Source organism: Anthonomus grandis, chromosome 12, assembly GCF_022605725.1.
Source record: "Anthonomus grandis grandis chromosome 12, icAntGran1.3, whole genome shotgun sequence".
NCBI lineage: Eukaryota > Metazoa > Arthropoda > Insecta > Coleoptera > Curculionidae > Anthonomus > Anthonomus grandis.
This window is the reverse complement of record NC_065557.1, coordinates 422,650-438,633: the sequence shown is the minus strand read 5'-3', so window position 1 is coordinate 438,633 and position 15,984 is coordinate 422,650. Positions and strand designations below refer to the sequence as shown.

Here is a 15,984-nt window from a genome sequence, read left to right as displayed (position 1 = left end):
TTTGTTTTAACTTTCTAACCTTGTCTGAGGGACTAGATCTATAAGTATTGATGGAACCCCTTAGTTTGTTATCCCTGATGATGGACATGTTATAGATATGTCCGAAACATGTCGGATTAATTTTTTTTAAATACATTTAGTGGCAGATGACAGGAGTATCTTTAGTTACCCATTAACTCATTTTTTGTTTTATTGAGATGCACGAAGTAGTTATTGAAATATTTAAGTTGTAACCGCGTGGTTCATTTGAAAACTAAACTTCGTCATTTGGGTTTACTGCCTTTGAGACTGTGTATCACAAAATGAGTTAAATCCACCGGTTTGAGTTATTAGCAAAGTTTATAAGGCGACATATTCTTAACCTCCTACTTTTTATTTTATCGAGATTCATGAAGTAGTTCTTGAGATAATTCAGTTACTACCCTGGGGTCACTTTGAAGACCAAATTTCTCCAACGGCGATTACTACTTTCGAAGGCGGATATCTCAAAATGAGTTAAATCCATGGACTTGAGTGGTAAGCAGAATTAATAACACAATATTTGTATAATTACTCACTTTTTATATTATTGATATTAATGGAGCAGTTTTAGAGTTATTGCATTTAAAGCCTAGGGTCCGTTTAAATACTAAACTTCCTCATTTGGGGTCTTCTGTGTTTGAAGCCGGATATCTCAAAGCAAGTTAAATTAATGGATTTGATTTGTAAGAAAAATTTGTAAGGCAACACTGCTAAATAACTCACTTTTTGTTTTATTGAGATTTATAATGTAGTTCTTGAGATATGTAAGTTGTAACCGTGTAATTCTTTTGAAAACTAAACTTCGTCATTTGTGTTTACTGCTTGTGAGACTCTATATCCCAAAATGAATTTAATCCACGAGTTTCAGTTATAAGCAAAGTTTATAAGGCCACATCTTCTCAACCTCCTACTTCTTGTTTTATTGACATTCATGAAGTAGCTCTTGAGATAATTAAGTTGCAACCCTGGGGTCAATTTGCAGACCAACCTTCTCTAACGAAGATTACTGCCTTTGAAGCCGGATATTTCAAGAAGAGTTAAATCCATGGATTTGAGTTATTAGCAAGTTTATTAAGGAATATCTCCTTAATCGTCTCTTTTTTAGTTCATTATGATTCGTGAAATAGTTTTTGAGTTATCTGAATTTAAACTGTGCAAAATTTACTACTTTTGTCATTTTACCACCTTTCAACAAAAAAAACATAATTTTTTCAAAATTTTATGAATTTTTTGAGAAATGCTTTAAGAAAAATTAAAAAAAAAGTTTGGGTCTAAATTTTCAAAGTATGTTAACTTTGTTAATTTTTTAAGTGAGTTTGTTGATAAACCCTGAAATACGTGTCAAATCATTTCAAATAGAGAATTTTCAATTTCAAAAATCTCCAATGACTGGTTTTCGAGTTGCGGGAATTTTGTCATTGAAAATTTTCAAAAAAATTCATTTTTTTTCAAAATCATATGGTTTTTTGAAAAACACTAAAACACGTGTCAAATCAATTTAAATAAGGAACTTGCCTACAAATTTTCAAAAACCTGCAACGTCTCGTTTTTGAGTTATGGACACTTTGACAATTTTTTATAAAAAAAAAATTAATTTCCAAAATCCCAATAAATAAACCATAATGCATGAAATATATCTTTTTAATAATACAGGGCGAATTAAGCATAAGCAAAACTATTTCAAGGTTCAACATATTTGTCCCATTTCACCCCACTTCCCCCTCCCCGCCTATTTTCCATGCAGATCACTGTTAGGGGCACATGGGGTAAATTTAGTAACTTTTTTTTAAATAAAAATTTTGATACTATACAGGGTGGACCAAACTTTAAAAAAACACAAAAATGTTCAATTCTATTTTACTGTATTTTTTGAAATTATTTTAAGTCCTAGAGGGGGGCTGAATATAGGTCTTACCTTTGGGCCTACTGATCGCCTTCATTGTTTTTATTCCCATCCCGCTACTGAGGGGCATCAAGATGTCTATATACATTGACTAGAGCACGAATCATATATACACACCAACACAAATAATTAGAAAAAGATCACAGATATCACAAACGACGTGGCGCAAAAATCAAAACTTATGTCCATCGCATGCATATGTATATAATACGCTTGTGTTATTGTCACTGATGATGGTCGCGGCTATTTTCGTTCTCTGCTTAAAATAGTCCGCCATTCATGCCTGTTCACATTCACGCTAAAAAGTTGATCCGAGGCGAATAAATCGGTCACTTTTTCACTGTTTTTAACGCCCTTAGGGTTCACTATATTTTGCACCAAAACAAAAAAAAACACACGAAAAACGTCCCGTCGTAGTACTACACAAACCTACGGACAAAAGCCTCTCGGGACTTTACCGAGAATAAGAATAAGAAGAAGAAGTAGTGATACAAAAGGTCCGTCGTATAATAATAAAAGAGCGAAAAGAGCGCACCTGCAGAACCGTCACAGTCTCTGTTATGAATTGGTTGTGTGTGTGTGTATATGTTTAGTTTGAGAAACGCGCCTACTGCCCCCCCCCCTCCCTGTTCCTCACACCGCCCGCCGTCACTATGGCGAACTTATGAATGAACGAAAAGTCTCGTGGCGGGGAGCCAGTCCGCCGATGACGAGAGGAAAAAACGATAAGTCGTCGTAAGAAGAAGTTTGGGATGAATCGGTCCGGTTCGTAGGACCAAATCCGGCTCGGAGGACCTAAGATTGAAATTTGATTTTATTGACATTTAAAATTGACAAAATATTCATGGTTCGAACGCCAGCCGAGGCACACCCTTGAAAATTCGCCTAAGGAATTCGACAATTCAAAACTTCATGCTATGGACCATGGAGTACTACATTAATACAGAAAAATAATAGTTCTTATCAAAATGTCAAATGTTTTACTCTATAAAACTCTTAGATGCGATAAATGTTGTACAAAGGAGTTTGAATGGTTAAAAAAGCATTAGTGAGAAGAATCGAATAACTTCAAATATGATTCTAAGAGGTGATGAGGACAAAGGACTTCATGAAGTTGAATATTTGTTCTTTTTATGTCTTCTGAAAGCCACATAAACAACATTTATTTTCGTAATACGAATATTACTCAATCAAAAATTACTGATTCCGTTTCGCAAGTTTTCGATTAACAATATAGATATTAAAGTTTAAATTTCAATTTCTCATTAAATACATAATATGTATAAACATAAAAGTATATCTACATTATGTATGCACATTTTCAATGTTTTCTAAATGATGATTTTTGAGATATGTAATGAGATAATTAATAATATTAAGGAGTGTAGAAGTTTTTCCTCTGTGACGTATGTGAGCACCCTCGTATATATGACATGAATAAATTATGTTTATGTCTATGTTTACATTATTATTTATCAATTGGTTTTACATTAATTTACTTTGTAGGTTAAAACACAGAATGTACATATAATTTATGTTTTACTGGTTATAACGAACCTTGAATAAAAGGAAACAATTTGAATGTTAGGGTAATTTTTAGTAAATTCCTGTAATTTTGTTTTTCCAAAAAAAAAATGACCGAATGCTCATAACTCAAAAACCAGTCAACTCAGGCGTTTGAAAACTTGGATGAAGATTGCCTGATTAATTTCATTTGAGCATTTGTCGAAACATTTTGAAAATTATGTGAATTTTTTTTTTTTTTTTTAAGGACAAAATGCTCATAAGTCAAAAATTAGGCAACGCAGGCTTTTGAAAATTTGTATACGTGTTTCGAGCAGAATTCGATGTTCGATTCGAGTAGAACTAACTGAATGAGAGCACCTTAGAAAATTCGGAAAAAGTCGTTTTCGACGTCCGTTTTTGAGGCCAAAAATGGGGTCCAAAAATGCGATATCTCAGCTAATAGAAGAGCTACGACCTCGCGATTAATCTTGTTAAATTCAGAAGGACGAAACTAAGAGAAAACCGTTGGAATTTTCCCGATAGCTCCAATAGAAGCCGAGATATCGACCTTCAAAGTTTGGAATTTTTCATTTTTCGGGTATACCTTCCCGTATCGAATTTTTTCACCAAAAATTGATTTTTTTCGAAATCAAACTAAGTATACCAGCGTCTTATTTGGGTCACCTAGATTACGAAAACACCGGGTTATAACAGGATCCGAGCAGAACTAAGGGAATGAGAGCACTTTGAAAATCCTGAAAAAGTCGTTTTCGACGTCCGTTTTTAAGCCAAAAATGGACATCAAAAATGCCATATCTCAGCTATTATAAGAGCTACGACCTTGCGGATGGTCTCGTTGGATTCAGAGTGACGAAGCTAAGACAAAACCGTTGGAATTTTCCCGATAGCTCCCATAGAAGCCGAGATATCGACCTTCAAAGTTTGGAATTTTTCATTTTTCGGGTATACCCCCCCGTATCGATTTTTTTCACCAAAAATTTATTTTTTTCGAAATCAAACTAAGTATACCAACGTCTTATTTGGGCCACCTAGATTACGAAAACACCGGGTTATAACAGGATCCGAGCAGAACTAAGGGAATGAGAGCACTTTGAAAATTATGAAAAAGTCGTTTTCGACGTCCGTTTTTGAGGCCAAAAATGGGCATCAAAAATGCCATATCTCAGCTACTAGAAGAGCTACGACCTTGCGGATGGTCTCGTTGGATTCAGAACGACGAAACTAAGACAAAAGCGTTGGAATTTTCCCGATAGCTCCAATAGAAGCCGAGTTATCGACCTCCAAAATTTCAAAATAATTATTTTTTATCCAAAAAATTGTTAAAATGCTCATAATTGGAAAACTAGTCAACGCAAACTTTTGACATTTCGCATGCGTGTTTCTTATTTTATTTGATTCGACAGGTGTTTAGATGTTATTAAAAAAAAATTTTTTTTGGTATATTTTTTGATTTCTCCGAAATTCTCAAAATAACCATAACTCAAAAAATAATAAAGACATTAAAATAGACATAAAGGCCTTTGAAAATTCGGAATGAGATTCATTGATCAATTTTATTAATCACCTATTTCACGATTTTTTGAAAAAATATGAAAGAATGTGAAAAAACAATTTTTTTTTGAAATATTTTTTTTTCCATAGTGCGAAGACCAACCAATGGAAACTCTTAAAATTGCGCATGCGTGATCCCTATTTAAATTGAATTGATACGTATATTACCAGTTTAAAAACTAAAAAATTTTTGATTCTTAAAAATCTCAAAATGGTCATAACTCAAAAAGGAGCAAACGGAAGCATTTGAAATTTTAGACTAAGATTCCTTGTTTAATTTCATTAAAAACCTATATCAAAGTTTTTCGGACAATTTCAAGAAAATTCAAAAACTGATTTTTTAAAAATAATTGACTCAAAAACCAGTCAACACAGATCCTTGAAAGCTCGTATGAATGATCCTTATTTAAATTGAATTGATACACTGGTGGCCAAAAGTAGATTGACAAATTCCATTTTTATGGATATATTTTATCTGAAGCAAAGGAAAAACCGATTGAGCTTGAGGAATTGGTTCCAATTTCTCAATCAATTATTAGTGTTCAGGAATGTAAACAACATAGTTTGAAGAAACAAATTCCAATAATTTTGTTTGACTGCTAGGTGGCCAAAATTGGATTGACAAACAACATATTTATTCAGTCTCCGAGTTTTATGCGTTGGTTTCTGTTGATTTGACTTTCCTTACTATTAGTTTTGAAAAATATTCACAATGCCACGTGGTATGGTAACTTTATCGATCGATATTAAGATGCGAATTATCGGAAAGGGGTTAAACAGGCGGATATTGCTCGAAAATTTTCTCTTTTGAGGGCAACAGTAAGTCAAATAATAAAAAAATCTTAATCTCCGTGGAAGTGTTGTTCCTCTAAAAAAAACTGGCCGACCAAAGAAGACCACTCACTAGTCATGTTGACAAATTAATTTTGAAAAGAGCAAAACTTGACCCATTCGCAACTGCAAAAGAAATCACTTCAGTTAGTTGTAGTACCATTAGAAGGAGACTTAGAAGTTTAAAAAACGTACAGGCAGCAAATTCGGATGGCAAAAGATATGTTAAGCGTCCTGTGAACCAAAGGTATGATCCCAAATATACGGTGTTCACAGTCAAGCATGGAGGTGGTTCCGTGATGGTGTGGAGGTGTTTTTCGGGCTATATGGGATGGTTCCACTACACTTGATAGAAGGCACGAAGGATCGTTTCATGTATAAAGAGGATGTTATGGTGCCTTACGCGGATGAAGTTATGCCACTCAACTACTACTTTCAACATGATAATGATCCGAAACAGGCATCCAAGGCCGTTAAGCCAGTCACCGGACCTAAATCTGATCGAGAACATTTGGGATTACAGTGATCGTCACAACTTTTTGAAGCTTTGAAGGCATGCTGGATATCTATTGACACGTCCTATATAGACAATTTAATTAGGTCAATGCCCAAAAGATTGGTGGAAGTGAATAGAAATAGAGGCTATGCAACGCATTATTGAATAAAACCCTTTAAATTTTCTATATACTTATTTTTATTTTAGTAAGCTTTGAATTTGTCAATCTACTTTTGGCCACCAGTGTACATATTTCATCGGTTTTGGAAATATTTTTCTTTTTGGAAATTTTTGATTTTTAGAAAAATGGTCATAGCTCAAAAAAGAGCAAACGGAGGCATTTGAAATTTTCGACTAGGATTCTTTGATTAATTTCATCAAACGTCTGCTTCGAAAAATTACAAAAAAATTGAAAATAATTTTTTTTTGGAAATAACTGATTTTTTCCAAAAAAATTGACAAGACCCTTATAACTCAAAAACCGGTCAACACAGATCCCTGACAGCTCGTATGCGTGTTCCATATTCCAATGTTTTTTGAAATGTTTAAAAAAAATGACAAATAAGGCATAAGTTTTTGATTTTTACAAAATTCCTAAAACGTCCATAACTCAAAAAGGAGCAAACGCAGGCAAATGAAATTTTGAATTGAGATTCTTCAATTAATTTCATTAGACGCCTATTTCAACGTTTTTTGAAAAATTCCGAGGAATATGAGAAAAAAAATAATTTTTTTTACATATAAATGACAAAATGCTCATAACTCGAAAACCAGCCAATGTAGACTCTTGAAAATGCACAATTGTTAAAATTAATTCGGCACGTGTTTCAGCATTTTTCAAAAAAATTATAAAATTTTGATAAAAAATAAATTTAAATTCACAACATGCCTGTAACTCAAAAACCATGTAACTTAGAGTTTTGAAATTTTAAATCAAGCTTGTTCACTCAATTCCATTAGACACCTATTCTAGCGTTTTCCAAAAAAAAAAACACTAAACCCAACTGTTCGAATTACAATGAGCATGTTCACAACTTCCTAATCGAACCATTTCCTCTTCTACACCCTCGAATCACCTCCTGCCCCAAATTGTACAATTTTCAGTACAATTTCTCCTAATTTGTTTAAAGCCCTCAAACGCCGCCTACTGATTGATTTTAATAACACACCAAGCATAACGTCATTACGACGTAATATCACTAACATTAAAGAGAAATCTTCCAGTAGCCAAGAAGACCGGATGCGGGATACGTGCGTTGAAGAGGAAACTGCTACCGTTAATATGGACCAATTATGCATGTATTATAGTGCACTGACCACTAGACTTCTTGTAGTAACATTTGGTCCTTCCGAGCCGGATCATACGTCATGACAAAAGTACGTTTAAAACAACCCTCGTACTACGCAAATCTGTTCATTCGGAACAGGTAAATGTGTGTTTTGTGTAAAGGACCGCAATAATAGGGGGTGGGAGGGTGAGACAGACAGGAAGTGAAACCGTCGGCCACCCTCGCCGGAAGTCGACGAGCATCCTCGTCGCGAGGCTACAAACAGCATTTAGGGATTTTTTTTCCTCTGTGTACATTAGTAATTTATTTGGGAAGACATATATGAAGGTCTGCTTCAGGGTGTAAACAAAGATGGCGTCATTTAGAAGAAATTAAACGAAAATTCCTCCGCGGAATAATTTACCATAAAATAACCGTAAACCCGACGATTAATAGAACCATAGATCTTCGCCTGTGCCTATAAAATTATTAGCGAAATATAGTTGTATTATGTAAAGCGATATTGGCAAACAGGATGTCTCTCAATTAATCTCGTCACATTATAGAGAAACGACGGTCATATTTTAGCTTTTATTGCTCGGCTTCCTTGCAAACACAATTTTCCCGTTTGTTGTAAAAATTAAAAAAAAAACACCTTAATCATCACCACCCTAAATTTGTGGTTGCCATTTCACTTATTCAAGTTGGCAACACTCAACTTGACAATCGAAGATTGATTATGGGTATGTACCGTTATCAACTGTCAGTACTGAATTTACTGGACGTCGTTCCGATATTTATTTCAGTTTACTGATTCAGTACTGAATGACGTCATAAATGCGTCAGTGACGTCATTAATCTTTACTGGATTGACTGGGGATAAAAGCTACTGTAGGTACAGTAAAATAGTGGGGAAATGTCAAAACTGTCAGAAGTGTTGTTGATGTTGATTTCTTGAATCTTCTTGTTTACGTTGTGGGAATTATTTTCCAAGTTCAAAATAAAAGCTATGGCTATGAACCCCAATAATGTAGCAGCCATGATAGTGGCAAACACCGTTTCCGTTTTATTATTAACTGATGATGAGGAAGATGAACTGGACCAAGAAGACTTTTATATTGCCCAATTACAGGCTTAAGGACAGGCCCGTATTCGCGTTCCAAATTATTTGGAAAACGTGATAAACCTATATTCCGAAGAGGAATTTAGGATGCATTTCAAGTACCTTGGTACAAATTCAAAACATAATATTATAGTATATTACATTACTAGTGAAAAAAGGGATATTTTTCACTCAAGTCCTAAGTCCTAGGACCACAAATTTGCGCTCTTTAGCACTTTAAATTTTTTAGAAAACTCATTATTGTGCACATACTGCACTGCAGAAAGAAAAAGGCACAAAAGTACATGTGTATTTTACTTTCTCACAGGAAATCTGTTTGTTCGAAAGTTTTATAGGTTAGGTTTTATACGTTATGTTATGGTTGTGAAAACAGTGCTGAAAACTGTTCCTTTTTTGGAGCAAAACAGCACGCTGTATAAAATCGGAACGACAAATTACAGTAAAATCAGCACAGTACAATCCTGTACTGACAGTTGAAAACGGAACATACCCTATATCTTTTAAATTCTTTTTTAACACCATACGGTTGGTAAGACTTGAACAACAAACGACACTGTTGACTCTTGACGGCTCTTTATTTCTCTATTATATTAAACGGGGCGGTTTCATTACACACAACACCCCGCAGGTCCGTTTAAAGGGCCTCCCCCCAAGGGCAAATCACTCAATCAATCGAGGTAAGTCGGCCGAATGCACCTTTTGACCCCGTCCGACTCTTCAAGGGGGTCGTCGTTAATTAATTTCCCGAGCGTGTTTGCCGCCACCCCTTCTCGGTTTAAGATCGACTCGATTGGGGTTTAGTATCCTCGGGACTATTTAAGCCTTTGATTTCGTGTCAACTGGGACATAACCACACTATTTTACCGAGGTTCCTCTCTATCGTTGTTTTAGTGGCATAGAGTAAATAGAAGAAGATGTTCGACGAATCGTGTGAAATGAAGCTAAATTACTGATCAATGGTGACGGTTTAGCATGAGGCTTCAATTTTATGCTTGTCAATATCATATTTGTCATAAATTATTCTAAATGACTAGTGACAGATGAACATATCTTTCAATTTCAAATTATATAATATACAATTACTTTTTTGCGACTTAATATTAAATTTTCAAAAGTTATGTTAGCGCCTAAGCCTTAGAACCGTTAATAATAATGTAATTTTAATACAATTTATTTAGTCTTGTCGAACGAATAATAGTCTCGCCATAATCGAGTCACGTCATAATCTCAACGTGCCAACCTAACAAAACATAATAACTGTCAACACATGTGACGTTACAGCTGAAGGCGCGAAATTCAAATTTTAAAATTAAATACTACAATCTATTCAAGAAATAAAAAACTGATCCAAATTGTTGCTAGAGGAATATCATTGTCTCCAAGGACCATTCAGACACACACGTTCTGTTCAAAATGTCTTAGTCAAAATTCAATTTATGTTTTAAGCATTTACTATCATTTGTATCCTTCCGGATATTTAGGATCTGTTGCAGTAGAACGGACTCAAAATACAAACATATCTGTCAATTTTGTGTAATGACTACACGACTAGTAAATGCATTAGGTAGTGGCAACACTGGAAGTAGCTACAAAATTTAGACACTAGTCAAATGACATTGACAGTAGGGCGCTGTCATTATCAGTGCTGCCCATCCATTAACCACAATCTTGTGGCTGTTGCGGTCAGCAAATAAGGCACACTCGTTTAAGAACTTAATTTATTACCCTTAAATAACCTAATTGCACTTAAAAATTATCTTAAATTATCAAAAAGAACACGAGTACTGTTCGACACGTGTCGTCGGTCCGGAATGCGCGGGAGAACCTCCTGTCTACCGTCACTTGTCACTTGTCTACCCCTGACAAGACAGATGACAGCTGGTTGTCAATGAGATTTGGGGTGAATTAACTTGTTATGTATGTTCGCCACAATCTTTAAGTCCTAACCACCACACATATGTCTACCCTTAGTAGTTATCTATAGCATGGACCAAATAAAAGAGGAGACTCGAAAACTTTTATGTAAAACAGTGAAGCTATTTCACAAGTATTGGCACTCAATTTTCAGTTTTAATTTAAAGTAACTTTTCAATTTGTTACATTTTTATGCTTGTCAATGTCATACTTGTCAAAAACCATACAAAGTGATAAAAAGAAATCTCTTTTAAAGCAAAAGAACGCTTGTCAAACCCCTTGTTCCTTTTTTAAGTGCATGACGTCATATTTGGGTAACCTATGATGAGTAATAAGTTTGTAATTTTCATGGAATTTCGTATGGGCATTTAAAAGTGGCAATATTAGCAAGTGAGTTTAGCCTCCAGTCAAATAATTTGACATTGACAGAAGGATGTACTTTAAGAAATTCCTATTAACTACCAATGGGAGGGCGCTGTCATTGTTAGTAATAACCTAAAAAATTGCCTATAATACGTGTATCCTATTTTTCCTTGTCTTAGCGGTATAGAATAAATAAAAAAGGAGACTTGCTGGCAAATTGTCCTTAGGGAACACAAGCCAAAATAAGAAGAAGACGATAAAAAGAGACTTGAATATCAAATATGAGATGAAGCCAGAATTTTAGGCTTAAATCTGATGAATTTATGCCAGTTAACGTCATACTTGTTATAAAATATCCAAAATGACAAATGACAGAAGATCATATTTCACACAAGCACTTGTCATATCCGTCAAATTTGTGTAAAGGATGCACAACTAGTACGTTAAAAAATTCTGGTAGAAAATAAAGTGATAATACTGCAACTAGTAACTAAATTAAAACATTAGTAAAATGACTTGATACTGAGAGGAGGATTTACTCTTCTCTTCTAATGGAAGTCATTATCAGTGCTGCCATCCTTTAACTACGATATCGTAGCGTTTTTTTCGTTTGTTAGCTGTGAAGAAAATTTGCATATGACTACTACAGATGTTTATTTTGAATGTACTTAGTTACAACTATTTAAACTTCGCGCCAATATTCCGATATTTACTTCACTGAACTGTCAACTATTGGCGACGCGGCTCCTTATATACTCGGCCGACCATGACTCCGGAATATTCGCTGACCTTGGAGATGTCATGCGGTGTGTCACTCCAGAGAATCAGCTAGTTTGTCGGTGTTTACAATATTAAGGTACTAACCTCAATTATTTTTTTACTTTCATTGTCTTAATAGTAATCCGTAGCATGGACTAAGTAAAAAAGGAGACTCAAAAATTTTATTGGGTGAAGCCAAAATGTTGGTTAACGGTGACAAGCATTGACGCTCAATTTTGGCTTTTATTTTATTGTAGACTTCGATTTTATGCTTGTCAATGTCATACTTGTCAAGAACCGAAGAAAATGCTTTGTAAAGCACAAGAGCAGTTATCAAAACCATCATTCCTTTAATCAGAGTAAATCACAGTATTGCATCAAGAATGTAAGTCGTTGAATTCCAGAATATTAGTATGAACGAATCTCCGTACTTGGTTACAAAACCCGCTTGAATTTTATTTAATTTAGTTTATATAAAAAAGAATAAGACGTATTATCAGTGTCTGATTCTAACAATATAGACGCCAGTCAAACACACTTGACATTGACAGAAGTATTTACTCTTGACTTCCGTTCTTGTCAGTGGTACCACCTGTTAAAAACAAACAATAGATGGCGCCAAAAGCTGTTTACAAATATAATTTGCCATCCGTACTCAATATACAGTTTATCAGATGCAATATATGTAATATAATGATATATATGCTTTGAGCCTTGGACCACAATGGCTACATCCGGCTCATGGAACGCTACGGGTAATTAAGAAATTACGAAAATATATTTTTTAATAAATTGAATTAATGCGTGTATTACGGCGAAGAACAGAATATAACGCCCTGACAACGTTTATAATGAAGAGCATCCTGACCAGCTCATCTCACTCCGGCCACGACTGGTTTATCTAGTTTTAATGAATGCGCACCATCGATTGATAAATGGATATTACCTGCGCCAACGGTACTTTAATTTAAAGGCACCATTAAAGCGGGTAAAAACAAAAAAGAAAAGAAAACAAGCGACGATTTCCGATTTTGTTTCGCGATTCACTTCCGACCGGTGCGACAAAAAAAACGGGATGCGCAATTAATAATCAAGATCTTCTACTTGAACGTTTCCTTTGGTTTTATTGAATGTAGCAATCGTTTGTCACCAGAAAATGGCCAAAAAACCCACCTCTCTCTCACTGTCTTATAAAGCAAGTGAAGCCAGTAAACTGTACCTAAAGGTGACAACCTTTGGCACTTACCAACAGAATTGAGGGGCGGGAAGCTTAAATTTAAATCATCTCACTTGTCACTTGTCCAGTTGATCGTTGACAAGTTTGACACATTGTGGTGGTACGATGGGGTGCCAAGGTAACCCGAGAAAACCCCCCGTTGACTCGAACGAGGCCCTCCCGAGGCAGTTAACGTCGCCGCGTCTCTTTTATTTTCCATAATAATGATTACGGTCTAACGTAAAACGCGATAAAAAGTCCCCGGTTGCCGACATGCCGTCCGGCTTATTAGAAAATCGCTCCGGTTTTTTTTTTCTCTCTCTCTCTCTCTCTACGTAGTTACTACTTAATTTAAACGGTGGGGCTCGTAAGTTTTCGTAAGACAAGAGGCGCAATAATAATAAAATACAAGAAGTCGAAGCGCGAGCTTGCGAGCCGCAGCGCTACTTGTAAATGCGCCTTTATTTATTTCGAACCGTATAATTAAACCGGGAGTTGGGTATTTTCTTATGTTTATTGCCTTTGATATATTTAAAGGGCATTTCTCCAGTATTTATGGGGCCCGTCTAATCCGTATATAAATTAACCATTAAGGTAGGAAATTATTAGAAACCGCATTCCATGTACTCGTACAGAATAGAATCTCTTTCCCATACACAGCCGTTTACAAGTTCAGGTTATGTTTTTTGTCTGTTACTAACTTCATGTCACTTATTCACCTTTACCTCATCTGTCACTTGTCAATTCAAGTAAGAAATCTTTACGCATTTGTGTAAATATCGAAATGCGCAGGTCCAGAAAGCATTTGCCATCTGTTGACTGTTTATTGTCAAGTTAAAGGAGAAGATTCTTAACTAAATCCAAGTGTTATTGAAATTCTAGGTTTTAGGTTAAGGTTTGCAGTAAACCCGCTTGTCAAACAGAACTGTCTTGAACAAGTCCCGAAGTGCCTTAGGTCCCAAAAGAAAAACTTCTATTAACAAAGCAACTTGATCTGCGCAGACACATAGATCTTATTGTAATACTTGTCAAATTCTAATGTGACAAGAATGACAGGTGCTTAAACAAGGAACGAAACGGAACTTCGTTATTCTATGCTATTGTTTACTTGTCAATGTCAAAACGAAGGGAATCAGAAACATTCAGAAAATCAGAACCATTTATGTATAGGTTATGTTTGCTTTTATTTTGTTGATTACTGTCTAAAGAGGTTCATGTCGTTCCTTGACAAATATACCAGCGGATTTTTCTCAACAAGTAGATCACGAAATTACCGGGTTAACAGGGAATCCGAGCAGAAATAAAGGAATGAGAGCACTTTGAAAAATCGTCACTATTTGACCTCGTTTTTGAGGCCAAAAATGGGCATCAAAAATGCTATATCTCAGCTATTAGAAGAGCTACGACCTTGCGGATGGCCTCGTTGGATTCAGAACGACGAAACTAAGAAAAAACCGTAAGAATTTTCCCGATAGCTCCCACAGAAGCCGAGATATCCACCTTCAAAGTTTGGAATTTTTCATTTTTCGGGTATACCCCCCCGTATCGAATTTTTTCACCAAAAATTGATTTTTTTCGAAATCAAACTAAGTATACCGGCGTCTTATTTGGGTCACCTAGATTACGAAAACACCGGGTTACAACAGGATCCGAGCAGAACTAAGGGAATGAGAGCACTTTGAAAATCCCGAAAAAGTCGTTTTCGACGTCCGTTTTTGAGGCCAAAAATGGGGTCCAAAAATGCGATATCTCAGCTACTAGAAGAGCTACGACCTTGCGGATGGTCTCGTTGGATTCAGAACGATGAAACTAAGACAAAGCCGTTGGAATTTTTCCGATAGCTCCCATAGAAGCCGAGATATCGACCTTCAAAGTTTGGAATTTTTCATTTTTCGGGTATACCCCCCCGTATCGAATTTTTTCACCAAAAATTAATTTTTTTCGAAATCAAACTAAGTATACCAGTGTCTTATTTGGGTCACCTAGATTACGAAAACACCGGGTTATAACAGGATCCGAGCAGAAATAAGGGAATGAGAGCACTTTGAAAATCCTGAAAAAGTCGTTTTCGACGTCCGTTTTTGAGGCCAAAAATGGGCATCAAAAATGCGATATCTCAGCTATTAGAAGAGCTACGGCCTTGCGGATGGTCTCGTTGGATTCAGAATGACGAAACTAAGACAAAACCGTTAAAATTTTCCCGGTAACTCCCATAGAAGCCGAGATATCGACCTTCAAAGTTTGGGTTTTTTCATTTTTCAGGTATACCCCCCCGGTTTTTTTTTCCTGAAACAATAACGACATAAGTAATCATTTTTGAATGTTTGATGAAAAGGAGTCCCATTAATCGAACGCATCTTTTCACTGTAACTATCTCGAGAGTTCCTGTAATTATTAACATTTTATTTGTCAATAACCATTGAAGGCAACTGCGATTGTCAGACAAGCGACAATTGATGATTAAATCTGGGAGTGAACAGCTGTGTTCTGTCAAATGTCAAGCAAGTGACGCATTAATGATGACAGCTGTCAGTTGTCAATAATTCTGTACGAATAACCAATGAGTCCAGAGATGCTTAATAAAGAAGGATTGGATAATTCCAGGTGTGCCTGGACGAAATTGACATGTCCATAACCCACAAAACTTTTCAAGGTACGTTTTTAAAATTTAATACAAATATTTCCTGGATAATTTGCCTAGATACCTATTTCAGGATTTTTCAAAATATATATACAATATTGGAAAAAAAACAATTTAAAATACGTGAAAAAAGACTCGAATCAACTAATTTTAATACTCTACACAGAATTCAGTATACAAATCCGTAAAACTGTCAAATTTTAAGTTGACAAGAGTGACAGGTGCTTGAACGAGCAAAGAAAGAGAACATTCGTATGACGATCAGAAGTGTCAATATCTAGGTTATGTTTGCTTTTATCGATAGAGGGCACGTTCAAAAAAATCTTGGCACAATGGAAAAACCGATTTTGACGGCCGTCTTGTCGACTTAA

At 35.5% G+C, this 15,984-nt stretch overlaps 1 protein-coding gene across 2 annotated transcripts in view; it reads right to left on the bottom strand.

Annotated features, from left to right (window-relative positions):
- LOC126743349 (protein C-ets-1) overlaps nt 1–15,984 on the bottom strand; it is a 160,330-nt gene that overhangs the window by 92,934 nt on the left and 51,412 nt on the right. The window contains exon 1 of one of the 2 annotated variants that reach the window (XM_050450389.1): nt 1,937–2,490. The exons of the other annotated variant lie outside the window; for it this stretch is intronic. Coding sequence (XP_050306346.1) covers nt 1,937–2,012 — 76 coding nt within the window. The 5' untranslated portion in view covers nt 2,013–2,490. Of the gene's footprint in view, nt 1–1,936; nt 2,491–15,984 lie in introns of those variants that run through there. 2 annotated transcript variants of the gene reach the window in all.